Source organism: Nerophis ophidion, linkage group LG25, assembly GCF_033978795.1.
Source record: "Nerophis ophidion isolate RoL-2023_Sa linkage group LG25, RoL_Noph_v1.0, whole genome shotgun sequence".
Classification (NCBI taxonomy): Eukaryota; Metazoa; Chordata; class Actinopteri; order Syngnathiformes; family Syngnathidae; genus Nerophis; species Nerophis ophidion.
The window spans coordinates 19,569,987-19,589,149 of NC_084635.1; the positions used below are offsets into that span (position 1 = coordinate 19,569,987).

The 19,163-nt window shown below is 39.3% G+C and overlaps 1 protein-coding gene across 1 annotated transcript in view; it reads left to right on the forward strand.

The window, feature by feature from the left end:
* strc1 (stereocilin 1) overlaps positions 1 to 19,163 on the forward strand; it is a 71,860-nt gene that overhangs the window by 26,277 nt on the left and 26,420 nt on the right. The window contains exons 11-18 of the mRNA XM_061887291.1: positions 2,991 to 3,120; positions 3,208 to 3,390; positions 7,530 to 7,568; positions 7,655 to 7,825; positions 12,548 to 12,688; positions 14,599 to 14,660; positions 17,216 to 17,351; positions 17,445 to 17,533. Of these exons, the coding sequence (XP_061743275.1) occupies positions 2,991 to 3,120; positions 3,208 to 3,390; positions 7,530 to 7,568; positions 7,655 to 7,825; positions 12,548 to 12,688; positions 14,599 to 14,660; positions 17,216 to 17,351; positions 17,445 to 17,533 (951 nt within the window). The remainder of the gene's footprint in view (positions 1 to 2,990; positions 3,121 to 3,207; positions 3,391 to 7,529; positions 7,569 to 7,654; positions 7,826 to 12,547; positions 12,689 to 14,598; positions 14,661 to 17,215; positions 17,352 to 17,444; positions 17,534 to 19,163) is intronic.

The following is a 19,163-nucleotide window of genomic DNA, read 5'->3' on the forward strand; positions in this document are numbered from 1 at the left end:
GCCTTTTGTGCAAGTTTAATTTATCTTATACCAAAAAACAAGATACATTTCTTGGTTAAAAATCGCCACTTAGGTAACTTGTCACACATCAATTTGTGCTTTTCATCATCTTGTTGAACTACGGGTATTCATGCTCCTTCAGTTGTTCCACATTGTCATTTGTTGCAGCCTAATTCCATTATTTTTGTCCTTAAGGTTCTAAAAACAATACCCTATAATCACAAAGTCAAAAGTTTAGTTTTTTTTATTTTCTAAATGTATTAAAAATGATAAAGTAAAAAATCTCTGGTACATAAGTATTCACAGCATTTGCTCAGTGCTTTGTTGATACACCTTTGGCATCAACCATCGGTAATCCACCAACCAGCCCTGTATGGTATAACGGGCGGATGGAAGCCATTTCTTACTAAAAAATTGCCAAAATGCACCTGAAAAGAAATGTCCGATTATATCGGATTGCCGATATTATCGGCTGATAAATGCTTCAAAATGTAATATCAGAAGTTATCGGTATCGGTTTCAAAAAGTAAAATGTATGGCTTATTAAAACGTCGCTGTACGGAGTGGTACACGGACGTAGGGAGAAGTACAGAGCAGTTGCGTCTCTTTCATACTTGCCAACCCTCCCAATTTTCCCAAGAGACTCACAAATTTCAGTGCCCCTCCCGAAAATCTCCCAGGACAATCATTCTCCCGACTTTCTCCCGATTTTCACCCAGACAACAATATTGGGGGCGTTCCTTAACGGCACTGCATTTGCGTGCCGGCCCAGGCATACTTGGTCAACAGTCATACAGGTCACACTGAGGGTGGCCGTATAAACAACTTTAACACTGTTACAAATATGCGCCACACTGTGAACCCACACCAAACCAGAATGACAAACACATTTCGGGAGAACATCCGCACCGTAACACAACAGAACAAATACCTAGAAACCCTTGCAGCACTAACTCTTCTGGTACGTTACAATATACACCCCCGCGACCCCCTACCCACCCACCTCAACCCTCCCCCCTCCAACCCCGCTCACCTCAACCTTCTCATGCTCTCACAGGGAGAGGATGTCCCAAATTCCAAGCTTCTGTTTTGAGGCATGCTAAAAAAAAAACACACTTTGTGACTTCAATAATAAATACGGCAGTGCCATGTTGGCATTTTTTACATAACTTCAGTTGATTTATTTTGGAAAACTTTGTTACATTTTTTTATGCATCCAGCGGGGCATCACAACAAAATTAGGTATAATAATGTGTTAATTCCTGCGATGAGGTGGCGACTTGTCCAGGGTGTACCCCGCCTTCCGCCCGATTGTAGCTGAGATAGGCGCCAGTGTCCCCCGCGACCCCGAAAGGGAATAAGCGGTAGAAAATGGATGGATGGATGGGAATGTGTTAATTCCACGACTGTATATATCGGAATCGGTAATTCAGAGTAGGACAATATCGAATCATCGGATTTCGGCAAAAAAGCCATTATCGGACATCTCTATCTGACAACATAAAGAAGTCTGATGGAACAAAGATTGAACTCTTTGGTGTGAATGCCAGGCGTCTCGTTCGAAGGAAACCAGGCACCGCTTATTACCAGGCCAACACCATGGTGGTGGCAGCATCATGGTGTGGGGATGTGTTTCAGCGTCAAGAACTGTGAGGCAGGATAGAAGGAAATATGAATGCAGCAATGTACGGAGACATCCTGGATAAAAAAAAACGCTTCCCGTCCAACCTGATGGAGCTTGGGAGGTGCTGCAAAGAGGAATGGGTGAAACTGCCGAAACATAGGTATGCAAAGCTTGCGGCATCTTGTGATTAATGTCAAAGGTGTATCAACAAAGTATTGGGCAAATACTGCCGATATGTACATGTGATTGTTTATTTTTTTATTTTTTTTAGAAATGAGCAAAAATAAAAAAACTAAACTTTTTCACATTGTCATTAAGGAGTATTGTTTGTAGAATTTTGAGGACAAAATGTATTTATTCCATTTTGGGAAAAGGCTGTAGCTTAACTTAATGTAGAAAAAGTAAAGCGCTGTGAATATCAATCAATAAATCAATGTTTATTTATATAGCCCCAAATCACAAATGTCTCAAAGGACTGCACAAATCATTACGACTACAACATCCTCGGAAGAACCCACAAAAGGGCAATACTTTCCGGATGCACTGTATGTATGTATGTATGTATGTATGTATGTATGTATGTATGTATGTATGTATGTATATATATGATATATCTATATATATATATATATATACCTATATATATATATATATAGGTATATATATATATAGGTATATATATATATATATATAGGTATATATATATATAGGTATATATATATATATATATATATATATATATGTATATAGGTATATATATATATAGGTATATATATATATATATATATATAGGTATATATATATGTATATATATATATATATATAGGTATGTATATATATATAGGTATATATATATATATATATAGGTATATATATATATATATATATATATATATATAGGTATATATATATATATAGGTATATGTATATATATATATATATATATAGGTATATATATATATATAGGTATATATATATATATATATATATATATATATAGGTATATATATATATATATATATATATAGGTATATATATATATATATATATATATATATATAGGTATATATATATATATATATATATAGGTATATATATATATATATATATATATATATATATATATATATATATATATATATATATATATATATATATATATATTAAAAAAATACATCAAAATACATCCTACAAAATTCCCTGCAATAATTATTACTATGTGTCCTGTGATTGACGGGCGACCTGTCCAGGTGTCTCTAGAAGTCTTCTGGGATAGGTTTCAGCTCACCCATGACTCTAAAGAGGGCAAGCAGTATAGCAAATGGATGGATGAATGGAAATTGAAAGACTGTTTTTATGATTTTAGGTTAGGTAATCTCTCATGCCTGGCAGAGCCAAGTGACCTCCTGGCATACAAAAGCAGCGAGGCATTCAAGGTCATCTGGGACGTCATCATGAACTGCACTCGTGACGGACTTGGCTTGCCCAGTCTCTTGGTAAGAACTGCAACATCAGTGTTTTGTGTCTCTAAAATGCATTCATCATAAAGTTGTCATAGATATTGCTCTCTCATTCTCTTCCAGACCTCAAGTTTTTTACTGAACAGCACCGAGCTGACACTCCCGTCTTCACTCAGTCCCGACAAACTGGCAGGTATTGCCCACCTGCTGCCCGCCCTGGGGGCCACATTCCTGCAGGGACTCACACCATCGCAGCTCCTTGCAGCCCTTCCTGCCCTCAAAACTGTGTCTTTCAGTCCTGCACAGGTAGACAAATGAATAACAAATTACAGTACAGTAAGTCAGTGTTTTCAACCATAGTGCAGCACTCAGTTGTAATACACTTTTTCCACCACCTGTGGCATTAATTACATCCATCCATCCATCCATTCTTTTTTCTATCTATCCATCCATCCATTTTCTACCGCTTATTCTTTTTTCTACCGCTTCCCTTTTTTTTGGGTCGCGGGAGATCACTGGAGCCTATCTCAGCTGCATTTGGGCGGTTGGTGGGGTACACCCTGGACATGTCGCCACCTCATGTCCTGAGCAAGACACTTCACCATTGCTCCTGATTGGTGCTGGTTAGCGCCTTGCATGGCAGCTCCCTCCATCAGTGTGTGAATGGGTAAATGTGGAAGTAGTGTCAAAGCGCTTTGAGTACCTTGAAGGTAGAAAAGCGCTATACAAATACAACCCATTTATCATTTATCATCACAGGCAGTAATGACAATCTCATATAAATAGAAGATATTTCTTAAAGGCCTACTGAAATGAGATTTTCTTATTTAAATGGGGATAGCAGGTCCATTCTATGTGTCATACTTGATCATTTCGCGGTATTGCCATATTTTTGCTTAAAGGATTTAGTAGAGAACATCGACGATAAAGTTCGCAACTTTTGGTCGCTAATAAATAAGCCTTGCCTTTACCGGAAGTAGCAGGCGATGTGCACGTGACGTCACGGGTGTGAGGGCTCCGCACATCCTCACATTGTTTATAATGTGAGCCTCCAGCAGCAAGAGTTATTCGGGCAGAGAAAGTGACAATTTCCCCATTAATTTGAGCGAGGATGAAAGATTCGTGGATGAGGAAATTTAGAGTGAAGAACTAGAAAAAAAAAAAGGCGATTGCAGTGGGAGTGATTCAGATGTTTTTAGACACATTTACTAGGATAATTCTGGGAAATCCCTTATCTGCCTATTGTGTTGCTAGTGTTTTAGTGAGTTAAAGAGTAACTGATAGTCGGAGGGGTGTGTCCACGGGGGTGTTGACGCCTGAGTCTCTGAGGGAAGTCACAAAGCTGCAGCAGGACAGAAGCTCCGCTGATATCCGGTAGGAGGCGACTTATTACCACAATTTTCTCACCGAAAACTGCCGGTTGACATGTAGTCGGGATCCATGTTCGCTTGACCGCTCTGATCCATAGTAAAGCTTCACCTCCAGGAATTTTAAACAAGGAAACACCGTGTGTTTGTGTGGCTAAAGGCTAAAATCTTCCCACCTCCATCTTTCTACTTTAACTTCTGCATTATTAATTGAACAAATTGCAAAAGATTCAGCAACACAGATGTCCAAAATACTGTGTAATTTCACGATGAATAGAGACGACTTTTAGCCGTAAGTGGTGCTGGGCTAAAATGTCCCCTCCAACCAATAACGTCACAAACACGCGTCATCATTCCGAAAACGTTTTCAACAGGAAACTCCGCGGGAAATTTAAAATTGTAATTTACTAAACTAAAAAGGCCGTATTGGCATGTGTTGCAATGTTAAGATATCATCATTGATATATAAACTATCAGACTGCGTGGTCGGTAGTAGTCAGTAGGCCTTTAAGCACAAAACGTATGACTAAAGTAGTGCTCCTGTATTTTCATTTGCATTTTATTTTTATTGACGGTTTTCTTAAACATATTCATTAGAAATGTATTATTTTAGCAAAACATACATTTATTTTTCGTCATGTATTTATGAGTCCCTTCTTATGCAGTACCATATATCGCTCCGAAGTATATGTCGCACCTGCTGAAAATGCATAATAAAGAAAGAAAAAAACATATATATGTCGCATTTTTGGGGGGAAATTTATTTGATAAAAACCAACACCAAGAATAGACATTTGAAAGGTAATTTAAAATAAATAAAGAATAGTGAACAACAGGCTGAATAAGTGTATGTTATATGAGGCATAAATAACCAACTGAGAAGGTGCCTGGTATGTTAACGTAACATATTATGGTAAGAGTCATTCAAATAACTATAACATATAGAACATGATATATGTTTACCAAACAATCTGTCACTCCTAATCGATAAATCCCATGAAATCTTATACGTCTAGTCTCTTATGTGAATGAGCTAAATAATATTATTTGATATTTTACGGTAATGTGTTAATAATTTCACACATAATTCGCTCCTGAGTATAAGTCGCACCCCCGGCCAAACTATGAAAAAAACTGCGACTTATAGTCCGAAAGATACAGTATATATATTTTTTTTCTAAACAGCCTGACCTAAGCCTAAGGTTTAAGTGTTAAATAATAGTCTTTGTGATTATGTTCATGTAGGTAAATGTAAATGACAGTTTCATGTCATTTGACAATATATTTGGAAACTGTAAGTAGGTTAGATAGTGTATACAGTAAAGGCCAAAAGTTTGGACACAATTTCTCATTTCAATGTGTTTTCTTCATTTTCATGACTATTTACATTGCAGTTTGTCACTAAAGGCATCACAACTATGACACCTGTAAAGTGAAAACCCTTTCAGGTGACTACCTCTTGAAGCTCATAAAGAGAATACCAAGAGTGTGCAAAGCAGTAATCAGAGCAAAGGGTGGCTATTTTGAAGAAACTAGAATATAAAAAATGTTTTCAGTTTTTTCACCTTTTTTTGTTAAGTACATAACTCCTCGTGTTCATTCATAGTTTTGATGCCTTCTGTGACAATCTACAATGTAAATAGTCATGAAAATAAAGAAAACGCTTTGAAACAGGTGTGTCCAAACTTTTGGCCTGTACTGTATATTTTTGAATATGATTAAAATCAAGCGTAAATTACTAATTCAGGGTTAATATGTGAGTGTTGTGGCCTCAAAGAAAATAGAAAAATAAAAATGCAGGTCAGTAAAATGTTCTATTTGATAACACAAAAATCACTGGAGAAAATAAATCAGTAGTAACGAAAGATCAGCTCCAGGAAAACCAGGTCAAAAGTCTGTCCTCCACCTGAGGAAATACAAAAAACAGGAATTACAAAAGGTTCAGGGCAAAGGTCAGAGTAAGTGAGCTCGGGGTTAGATTCTACCGCAGGCAACGGTTGAACTGGCACTGGCTGGGTGGAGATCCAGGGTTTAAGTCTGGTGGTTGATTAGAAGCAGGTGGGCTCGGCTGACTGGCAGCACACCTGCAACTAATGACCAGGTAGGAGACTTACAGACACAAGAGGGGAGGGGAGTTGGAAAACTAGAGGAACAAAAGGCAGGAGAACTACCCTCATGACACCCGGGCTCCTCTGTAGTGAAAAAGTATGGCCCCAGGGTCAAGAAGGTTAAGAACTTCTGCCGTAAGACATGTGGTTATCAAAACCATCAAAGTATACTGATCCATGCAGATGGATTTCTCTTTTTCTAGTCAACCATTTTTTTAAATTCAGGTCAATTGTCCTCCACAAGGCTGTGCTTGTCACCCGGGTGAGGAGCAGCTGACAAGCAGGGAGAAGTCCTGACCTCTGAGGTGGCAGATGAGGGGAAGAGTTTTGCTGCCTCCACAGCTGTTATCTCAAAGGGGTTCTCACTTACTGACTGCTGGATTAACCCACAAACATGTCACACGTTCAAGCACAACTGAGGACATCCTTCCAAACATGTTAAACCAGGGGTGTCAAACTCATTTTAGATCGGTGGCCACATGGAGAAAAATCTCCTCCGCCAAGGTAACTTAAAAGTAAAGACAACTTCAGATTGTTTTCTTTGTTTAAAAATAGAACAAAACACATTCTGAAAATGTTTTTACACTTACATGTTGCAGTTAATCTATCTTTATTTGTCGTTATTTATACTTTTTAAATAAATTATGTGATAATGTTCACCAGTCAACTCATTGGTGTTCATTTTCAATCTATCAAGATAAAAAAAATAATATCTGAATCAAATTACAGGATTTTATTTATGTAGTTTGATCATTTTTCAGCATACGTTTAAATTTTTTTTGTTTTTTTTAACATATGTAGCATAAGGGCTTCACGATGGAAGAGGGGTTAGTGCGTCTGCATCACAATACAAAGGTCCTGAGTAGTCCTGGGTTCAATCCCTTGCTCTGTCCACCTCTTGTATCAAAATCCTGTTGTTCAGTCCTGCATAGAACACATTTGCTGATGTTGGCTTCTGTATGCTTTGCAGGCTTTCATCATCGTTGACAAGTTATCATCAATCAACATTGTATGTGTTTTTGCAAAATGAAAATTCCCAGAGCAGTACTGTTGGTGTTTGCCCTGACCCCCGTGGCCTTCTGCCCGCACATCTAGCTGAGCCCTCTGAGCCGCCTGCAGGAGCTGGGCTCTCTCACTGTGGGCGTGAGGACAGAGACGCTGCTGATGCTGACATCTGACCGGCTGCTGTTATCCCTCCCTGACATGGCCCAGCATGCAACAGGCCTGCGTCCGCCACAAGCAAATGCCATCTCCACCAAACTTTGGGTATTACACGAGACATTTTTTTTCACGTGTGTGCTATATCCTGTGAATATTCTTACTCACCCAAGTAATGGTTTTCTCAGGACATTGAATCAAGATCTTTATTGCCCATCCATCCATTTTCTACCGCTTATTCCCTTTTGAAGTCGTGGGGGGCACCGCTTATTCCCTTTTGAAGTCGTGGGGGGCGCTGGCGCCTAGCTCAGCTACAATCGGGCGGTAGGCGGTGTACACCCTGGACAAGTCGCCACCTCATCGCAGGCCCAAAAGATCTTTATTGTCTGAAAATAAATTTTACCTCTCATTTGTTCTTGTTAAAAGACTAGGTAGGATAGCTCTAGTCTGAGAGGATGGTGCAGGTTCCAAAACCAGTGAAGTTGGCACTTTGTAAATCCTTTTTAACATGTGCTAAGACAAGATATTTAATGTTCGGACTGAGAAACAATTTTTTTTGCAAATAATCATTAACTTGGAATTTAGAATGAAGCCCTTTTAGACACTTGTGATTTAGGGCTATATAAATAAACATTGATTGATTGCTTGATTTAATGGCAGCAACGCATTGCAAAAAAGTTGGCACAAGGGCATTTTTACAACTGTGTTACATGGCATTTCCTTTTAACTACACTCTGTAAACATTTGGGCAATTTTTGACCAATTTTTGAAGCTTTCCATGTGGGATTATTTCCCTTCCTTGCTTGATGTGAAGCTTAAGTTGTTCAACAGTCCGGGGTCTTCGTTGTGATATTTTACACTTCATAATGTGCCACACATTTTCAATGGGAGACAGGTCTGGACTACAGGCAGGCCAGTCTAGTATCTGCACTCTTTTACTATGAAACCACGCTTTTGTAACACGCGCAGAATGTGGCTTGGCATTGTCTTGCTTAAATAAGCAGGGGCGTCCATGAAAAAAACCTTGCCTGGATGGCAACATATGTTGCTCCAAAACCTGTATGTACCTTTCAGCATTAATGGTGCCTTCACAGATGTGTAAGTTATCCATGCCTTGGGCACTAATACACCCCCATACCATCACAGATGCTGGCTTTTGAACTTTGTGCCTGTAACAGTCCCAATGTTTTTTTCCTCTTTGGTCCAGAGGACACAACGTCCACAGTGAAATCCCTAAATTCCTTGCAATAGCTCATTGAGAAATGTTGATCTTAAACTGTTGGACAATTTGATCACACATTTGTTCCATCTTTGTTTGTGAATGACTGAGCATTTCCTTGAATCTGCTTTTGTACTCAATCATGGCACCCACCTGTTCCTAATTAGCCTTTTCACCTGTGGCATGTTCCAAATAAGTGTTTGATGAGCATTCATCAACTTTCTCAGTCTTTTTTGCCACTTGTGCCAGCTTTTTTTCAAAACATGTAGGAGGCATCAAATTCAAAATGAGCTAATATTTGCAAAAAATAACCAAGTTTACCAGTTCCAACGTTAACTATCTTGTCTTTGCAGTCTATTCAATTGAATATAAGTTGAAAAAGATTTGCAAATCGTTGTTTTTTGTTTTTATTTACGATTTACTAAAAAATATTTTTTGGGGGGGCATGAAGCAGACACTGATGAATACTGGAGGAAAAGTGTGATGCTAACCATAGAAGAGGAAATGGAACTTAATGCCGAGTAGGAACGTGGGACGCACATCTGATGAATTCCAGGAATCGCCGCACAAAATATGGGCAAAAGTTGACAATAAGTCAACAATACTATCAAAATATACTTAAATTTTTATTGTTTTTTATTTTCGGCTCACAGTTGTAAGATTTTTTTTACTTCCCACTTCCAAAGACATGCACCTGGGGATAGGTTGATTGGCAACACTAAATTGGCCCTAGTGTGTGAATGTGAGTGTGAATATTGTCTCTCTGTGTTGGCCCTGTGATGTGGTGGCAACTTGTCCAGGGGGTACCCCGCCTTCCGCCCTATTGTAGCTGAGATAGGCACCAGCGCCCCCCGCGACCTAAAAAGGGACAAGCGGTAGAAAATGGATTGGATTGGATGGATGGACAACGGGCCAACTTTCCTGGTTTTGGGTCTTGTATGTTGGTTTTATTAAGACACTTGGTCGCAGCATTCATGCAGCATGTGGCATCTAATGTAGGTTGTAAAGTAGTGTAGCGATTAAATAAAGCGGGGGTCGCCAACCTGCGGCTCTGGAGCAGCATGCGGCTCTGTAGCGCCGCCCTAGTGGCTCTCTGGAGCTTTTTCAAAAATATATGAATGTGGAAAAAGATGAGGGGAAAAAAACATATTTTTTGTTTCAATGGGGTTGCTGTAGGACAGGGGTTGGGAACCTTTTTGGCAGAGAGAGCCAAGAAGCCAAATATTTAAAAATGTATTTCTGTAAGAGCCATGTAATATTTTTTTTAACACTGAACACAACTAAACGCGTGCATTTTTAAGTAAGACCAACATTTCTAGAGTATGATAAGTAAATAAATAAATACATAAAATTGTTACTCTGAAGCTAGCTGTGGAGGGGGCGTGGCCTGCAGCGAAGCGGGGTGTTGCCAGGATTGGCCTCGAAATCAGCGACAGGTGTGTAGATGGACCACCTGGGCCTTGTTATCTAATCACCTGTCGCTATGTTATAAGCAGCAGCCAGGAGGAGAGATGGGGTTGGGGCTGGAGCCAGAGTGCGAGCGAGAACAAAAGAGAAAAAGACAATTGCTAGAAAGCAACTGAGAGACTTATTGAAAAATAAAACAATAGTGTAACCCTGAAACAGGCTCTCATGTCGGTGCTTGGTGGTCTGAAGAACCTCCAGGAGGGCAAGCCCCACACTAACCAATAATAAATAAATAACTTCTTATCATTAACGCAACTTCTTGAACAGGTGTGTTGGAAAATGGATGGATGGATTAAAAAAGCACGAGAATGTTTTATATTTTGAACATTATTTTTAACACTGTGATTACAAGTGGAATTATTCATTATTTATCGTGTTAAGCAATGTCAGCTCAGATTTACCTGAGAGCCAAATGCAGTCATCAAAAGAGCCACATCTGGCTCTAGAGCCATAGGTTCCCTACCCCTGCTGTAGGAGGACAAACATGACACCAACCTCCCGAATTGTTATAAAGCACACGGTTTATACTAAACATGCTTCACTGATTAAAGTATTTGGCGAGCGCCATTTTGTCCTACTAATTTTGGCGTTCCTTGAACTCACCGTAGTTCGTTTACATGTATAACTTTCTCCGACTTTCTAAGACGTGTTTTATGCCACTTCTTTTTACGTCTCATTTTGTCCACCAAACTTTCAATGTTGTGCATGAATGCACAAAGGTAAGTTTTGTTGATGTTATTGACTTGTGTGGAGTGCTAATCAGACATATTTGGTCACTGCATGACTGCAATCTAATCGATGCCAACATGCTATTTAGGCTAGTTGTATGTACATAAGTAACCGGTGGTCTTTTCCTCTGCGTTGTGTGGCTTTTATGGAAGACGACCGACACCATGGGTTTCTCAGCTGCACTTCACTCATAACACAGAATACAATTGTAATCAAAAACGTTCTGCCATCGCCGAGCCCCTCTCCTGTTATCGTGGACAAAAAGGCAGTCGTAGTTACATACACAGTAAAATAAAAACATACCTGATAACACAGAATACAATTGTCATCAAAAACTTTCCGCCATCGTCGAGCCCCTACACAAATACAATAATGAACAAGAAATGAATTGAGGTTTTTAACAAGACAAAATATTTTCTGGCATCGCATGGACACCTACCTCTCCCGTTATCGTAGACAAAAAGGGAAGTTGGAGGGCGTGTCCAACGCATATAAAAAGACAGGTGTCACAGTAATTATTGCAGTAGGAGGGACAACGAGACAATAGTTCCACATTGACAAAACATCAAACAATATTCAGGTATTTACATGTAACTTACATATTTTGTGTAATTATAACAATAATAAAATATTAGAAAATACATTATTTACAAGACGTAATCGACCCTGTTACACATATTACATCAGTATGCCTCATTTGTAGCTACATTTTTTATCTCATTTAGTTTCATTTAAGTCCTCATTTAATTGATATCTCATGACACACTATCTGTATGTAATATAGCTTTTCATTTTTTGCGGCTCCTGGCGGATTTGTTTTTGTATTTTTGGTCTAATTTGGCTCAATTACCATTAATTGATTAACGTGGACCCCAACTTAAACAAGTTGAAAAACGTATTCGGGTGTTACCATTTAGTGGTCAATTGTACAGAATATGTACTGAACTGTGCAATCTACTAATAAAAGTTTCAATCAATCAATCAAAAACTCTTTCAACATTTTGGGTTGCCGACCCCTGGTCTAAAGGATTGAATGCACACTGCTTAAATACTTTCTAATGACGCAATCCCACTGCCCCGCCCATGCACACATGACTAGCACCACCCTCAACCTTTCAGATTGCACATTGTGCCTCAAAAAACATATTCTCTTTCTGCAAAAGTATTCATCCTCTAAGGTAGTGTGTGGTACAAAGTGTCTGTCGTTGGCCTCACAATGTCGTATCTTAACGACTTGCACCACAAAAGTGCGGAACCCTTCTTGTTACCTTTTGAGGATTGATACTTGGATCCGGCACCATATGAAGCTTTTAGGTGCTATAGTTTGTTCATTGTTTTGTGCCCTGTGAAAAAAGATATCGGAGCGACTGATCCTATTTGTATGCAAATTTATGATTTATTTATATTTTAACCAGGGATTTCCTGATGTGGTCTACTGGTTGGATGACGTTGAGCCTCTGCTCTATTGCACTCCTCTGCTCAGTATCCTGCCCAGGACACACCTGCTGGTGGATAACATCTCCACCGCTTCCACGAAACCTTGGAACACACAGCAGGTTTCTCACACAACATCTTTCTTTACTTACTTGCACTGCGCTTGTACAAAACCCAAAACCAGTAAAGTTGGCACATTATATAATTCGTAAATAAAAACGGAATACGAAGATTTGCAAGTCATTTTCAACCTATATTCAATTGAATAGACTGCAAAGACAAGATATTTAATGTTCCAACTGAGAAACTTGTTTTTTTTGCAAATCATTAATTTCGCATTTAATGGCAGCAACACATTGCAAAAAAGTTGGCACAGGGGCATTTTTACCACTGTGTTACATGGCATTTCCTTTTAACATCACTCAGTAAATGTTTGGGAACTGAGGAGACCAATTTTTGAAGCGATTCAGGTGGAATTATTTCCCATTCTTGCTTGATGTACAGCTTAAGTTGTTCAACAGTCCGGGGTCTCCGTTGTGGTATTTTACACTTCATATTGCGCCACACATTTTCAATGGGAGACAGGTCTGGACTAGAGGCAGGCCAGTCTAGTACCCACACTCTTTTACTATGAAGTCAGACTGTTGTAACACGTGGCTTGGCGTTTTCTTGCTGAAATAAGCAGGGGCGTCCATGATAACGTTGCATGGATGGCTCCAAAACCTGTATGTACCTTTCAGCATTAATGGTGCCTTCACAGATGTGTAAGTTACCCATGCCTTGGGCACTAATGCACCCCCATACCATCACAGATGCTGGTTTTTGAACCTTACGCCAATAACAGGTGGTTATTTTCTTCCTCTTTGGTCCGGAGGACATGACTTGCACAGTTTCCAAAAACTCGTCAGACCACAGAACACTTTTCCACTTTGCATCAGTCCATCTTAGATGAGCTTGGGCCAAGCGAAGCTGGCAGCGTTTCTGGGTGTTGATATATGGCTTTCATTTTGCATAGTAGAGTTTAAACTTGTACTTACAGATGTAGCAACAAACTGTAGTTACTGAAATTGGTTTTCTGAAGTGTTCCTGAGCCCATGTGGTGATATCCTTTACACACTGATGCCGCTTTTTGATGCAGTACCGCCTGAGAGATCGAAGGTCCGTAATATCATCGCTTACATGCAGTGATTTCTCCAGATTCTCTGAACCTGTTGATGATATTACAGACCGTAGATGGTGAAATCCCTAAATTCCTAGCAATAGCTGGTAGAGAAATGTTGTTCTGAAACTGTTGGACAATTTGCTCACGCATTAGTTCACAAAGTGGTGACCCTCACCCCATCCTTGTTTGTGAATGACTGAGCATTTAATGGAAACTGCTTTTATACCCAATCATGGCACCCACCTGTTCCCAATTAGCCTGTTCACCTGTGGGATGTTCCAATTTTTGATGAGTATTTTTCAACTTTCTTAGTCTGCTTTGCGACTTGTGCCAGCTTTTTTGAAACATGTTGCAGGCATCTACCGTTAATTCCAAATGAGCTAATATTTGCAAAAAAAATAACAAAGTTTCCCAATTCGAACATTGAATATCTTGTCTTTGCAGTCTATTGAATTTATTTTATAGGTTGAAAAGGATTTGCAAATCATTGCATTCTGTTTTTATTTACAATTTACACAACGTGCCAACTTTACTGGTTTTGTGTTTTGTATTATACTTGTACTATTTACTATTAATTGATACAAAATCAAAATAATGCTGTCTTGACGTGCTGACCTGCACCTTCTCATGGAATATTCTGTAAGTTTCTCATGATCTGGCCTGCCTGTGTGTATATAGTCACTGAATATTTACACTGTAAGGGCAGCTGTGAATACGTTCATGTCAATTGTGGTGGAAAATGACTTGCCTGTGAGCAGGGCAGACAACAAGTGTGCTTATGTCAGATTTCAGTAGTCTCTTTACAGTGGCCTAACAATCGACTCTGCATGTTGTGTGATTGTTTTTCATGTTTCTTTGTTTTTTTTTCAGGCCAAAGCAATATTTAAAGTGGCACTGGACCGTAAACCAGACCTTATAGAAGAAGATTTCCTGTAAGTCGATCTTTCGATCAAATACAGTGGTGTCTTGGTTCTTTATTAATCAATTCCAAATAATCTGAAATGCATGAAAACTATTTTTTATCACAAGAAATAATGTGAATCCAATGAATCCGTTCAAGACTCCAACAAATATTAACATAAAACACTTAACAAGTGTAGTTTTTCATGCAAAAAAACAAGAAAAATACATACAAATGAAACACTCTAAGGATACGCTTCCGTCAGTCTACCCCAGGGCAGCTGTGGCTACAAATGTAGCTTACCACCACCATGAGGAGTGAATAATGATGGCTTCTCATTTATCTGTGCAGCACTTAGAGTGTCTAGAAAAGTGCCATATAAATCTAATCCATTATTTTAATTATTATAAATGAACATAAATATTTCGTCCCATTGATTGTTTGCTAGACGTTTTCATGGCCGTGCATCTTTGTTGTTGGTGTGACCCCAGGAGGCAGAGAAAGGTTTAGCGACGTGCAAGTAAAACCCATTTTATTAAAAACGAGGCAGGCAAATTAAAGCCTGTAGCAGGAAAAAAACACTATTACTGTGTACAAACAACAAATCCACGCTGGAGGATAAAGCCCTTTGAATATCTCGCTACCAGTATTTTTTGGTCACAGTTCCTAATTGGGGCAGCATGGTGAAAGAGGGGTTAGTGCGTCTGCCTCACAATACGAAGATCCTGGGTTCGATACTGCGCTCGGGATCTTTTTGTGTGGAGTTTGCATGTTCTCCCCGTGACTGCGTGGGTTCCCTCCGGGTACTCTGGGTTCCTCCCACCTCCAAAGACATGCACCTGGGGATAGGTTGATTGGCAACACTAAATTGGCCCTAGTGTGTGAATGCGAGTGTGAATGTTGTCTATCTATCCGTATAGAGGTGGCACCGAATAGGACAAGCAGTAGAAAATGGATGGATGGAGGGTTCCTAATTGAGGACTATTAGGATTCTCAGCTAATGATACTGCTATCCGTTTTTAAATTTTTTTATCCAGCTGACCATAGTAATTATCGCAACAGCGGTAAAGTATCTGCTTGACATGCCTATAAAGGAAGTGTAACCAAGAAAATAAGAGCGCAAACAGGAAGTGATACAAAACAAAGAAGAATAATGAGGGCACATGGCAGACTTACCATAACGGTGTGGTGCGTTCAGTGACACCATGTAAGCACAGACTTTTAAGCTCTTTATAAGTTTGATTGGACTATTGCTGTTTGCTACAACTTTATTTGCCTCGATGGGGAGTTGTTCTGGAGCCATTCTCAATTAATAAAGTCTGAGACTAAGTCACCAAACTTTGTTTAATCGTAAAAAAAACGGAACATATTTGTGGGCGTATAGTATTGCCTAGAACCAGATGGTACTAAAAGTGAAAACCAAAGTACAACTGTAAAATCCCTTTACCTGATAATACAACCTCCTGAGAACCAGAAATGTCTGCAGTGGACATTTGTGTTTTTCATAACTTTTTTACAAAATGTGTAACTCTAAAAACAAATGTCCACTGCAGAGGACGCGTGTTCTCACACTGCAAAAAGTCAGTGCTCAAAAACAAGGGGAAAAAAAATACAAAATTAGTGGCATTTTACTTGAACTAAGCAAAATTATCTGCCAATAGAACAAAAAAATCTGGCTTGTCAAGACTTTCCAAAACAAGTAAAATTAGCTAACCTCAATGAACCCAAAAGTACCTTAAAATAAGTATATTCTTATTAATAACAAGTGCACTTTACTGTGCAGAAAAAAAAGAGACCTTTTTTTGCTCAATGTGTTGAAAAATATTCTTAAATTAAGTAAATGCTAGTGCCATTATCTTGACATAATGATATGCGCTCGGCGTCATGATTTTTTTTTTTCATGCTTGAAGTCCAGGCTCGGGATCTTTCTGTGTGGAGTTTGCATGTTCTCCCCGTGAATGCGTGGGTTCCCTCCGGGTACTCCGGCTTCCTCCCACTTCCAAAGACATGCACCTGGGGATAGGTTGATTGGCAACACTAAAATCGGCCCTAGAGTGTGAATGTGAGTGTGAATGTTGTCTGTCTATCTGTGTTGGCCCTGCGATGAGGTGGCGACTTGTCCAGGGTGTACCCCGCCTTCCGCCCGATTGTAGCTGAGATAGGCGCCAGCGCCCCCCGCGACCCCGAAAGGGAATAAGCGGTAGTAAATGGATGGATGGATGGATGGAAGTAAGAAATGATTACTTTAAAAAAGTAGTTTTATACTTGTGAGTGTTAATGACACAGATTTGCATCAGTTGATATTCTAGTTCCAAGCATGTTTTACTCAATGTAGGTAATAAAATCTCAGCAACAAGCTGTAATATCTTACTAAGATCATTTAGAACCAAAACCCTTAAAACACGTAAAACACTAACATAAAATCTGCTCTGTGAGAAGAATTATCTTATCAGACAGAAAATAAGCAAATATTCCCCCTATTTGAGATATTTAATCTTACTTAGGTTTCAGTTTTTGCAGTGCGGATATAATGTGTGTATTAGTGTGTTAATTTTTTTAAAATGTTTTTGTGACACCTATGATCAGGAGTCTTGGAATGTTGGGCCTCGGTCTGAGCTGCCCAGTCTTACAGCAGCGTTTCAGGGCAGACGCCTCACCTGCAGCGGTGAGGAGAATCTTGGCTCTCCTCAGGCAGCAGCCCAACCCTCTGCACACCTCGCTGGTAAGCAGGAGCCTGTCACGCTAATGACCGTGTAGATGCCTGTGGCCATCGGATGTTGAATACCCTGTGATCAATGTTTGCTCCCCGATGCAGAAAAAGTGTGTGATCGAGGAGATGTATCGGTTTGAATTCTTCTCTGAGCTGCTTGAAGACCTGGGAGTTGAGATTGCTTTGTCCATGCCGTAAGTGTGAACCAGAGCAAAAATATAATGAACTATAATGTATTACATCCAATACATGAGTTTTGTTGTCTAGTAGTGCTAAATGATATTAAAATGAGAGGTTGGTGTGTTTTTAAGTTACAGTAGCACTTTGTTCCGTCATTCTTGAAGCCAGTAATACAGCATGAGGGATTACCGTATTTCCTTGAATTGCCGGCGGGGCGCTAAATAACTTAAAACCTCTTCTCACTCCTGCGCTTACCAAAGGCATGCGGTAAAAGTAAGCATGCGCTAATTATTTTAAAACCTCTTCTCACTCCGGCACTTACCAAAGGTATGCAGTAAAAATTTGAGTGTGATGTAAACTTGGACCTTAAATCCCACTGAATAGCTCTTAATCTTCTTCTCTTTATGCGATTTCAAATTACCGGTATTGAAATCAGCCTCCTCCACTTTGAAAATGACAACAGGGGAAGTGTCACTCGTGACGTCATGAGTTTGACCAGGCGGTAATTATAAGCATGCGCTGATTATTTTGGGAAGCGAGTTCGACCCGGCAGTAATTCAAGGCAGGCGCATACTATATGCCCTGCGGCAATTCAAGCGGGTAGGAATACTATTGCGGGAATATTTATTATGTAGCGCTCTGTCATTTGATCAGTGAGGGCCCCCGACCTAATAGTGCCCCAATGGGATCCAGTATAATGTTTAAAAGCCCCTGAACTGAACAGGCTAGGACTCCTTTAAAGTAACTTCTTCTGGTCTTTGCGTCATTCTTTATGGGATGTCTCGGAAGGACAGTTGACGGGGTACTTTCTTGATGGAAATAAATAGAAAGACTAAAACAGGGGTTCTCAAACTACGGCCCGGATCCGGCCAACAAGTGTCTGTAATGTGGCCCAAATGTATTTATTTATATGTGTATATATCTATATATGTATATTAGTACATATCTATATGTGTGTGTATGTGTATATATATATATATATACATATATATATATATATATATATATATATATATATATATATATATATATAACAGTCGCGATCAAAAGTTTACATACACTTGTAAAAAACATAATGTCAAGGTTGTCTTGAGTCTCCAATCATTTCTACAGCTCTTATTTTTTTTTGATAGAGTGATTGGAGCACATACTTTTTGGTCAAAAAAAGCATTCATGAAGTCTTGGTTCTTTTATGAATTCATTATGGAAAAATGTGACCAAATCTGCTGGGTCAAAAGTATACAAACAGAAATGGTAATATTTGGTTCCATGTCCCTTGGCAAGTTTCACTGCAATAAGGCACTTTTGGTAGCCATCCACAAGCTTCTGGTTGAATTTGGACTCCTCTTGACAAAATTGGTGCAGTTCAGCTAAATTTGTTGGTTTTCTGACATGGACTTGTTTCTTCAGCATTGTCCACATGTTTAAGTCAGGACTTAGGGATGGTCATTCTAAAACCTTAATTCTCGCCTGATTTAGCCTTTTTGATGTGTGTTTGGGGTCATTGTTCGTTGGAACACCCAACTGCACCCAAGACCGAACCTACGGGCTGATAATTTTAGGTTGTCATGAAGAATTTGGAGGTTATCCTCCTTTTTCATTGTCCCATGTATTCTCTGTAAGCACCAGTTCCATTGGCAGCAA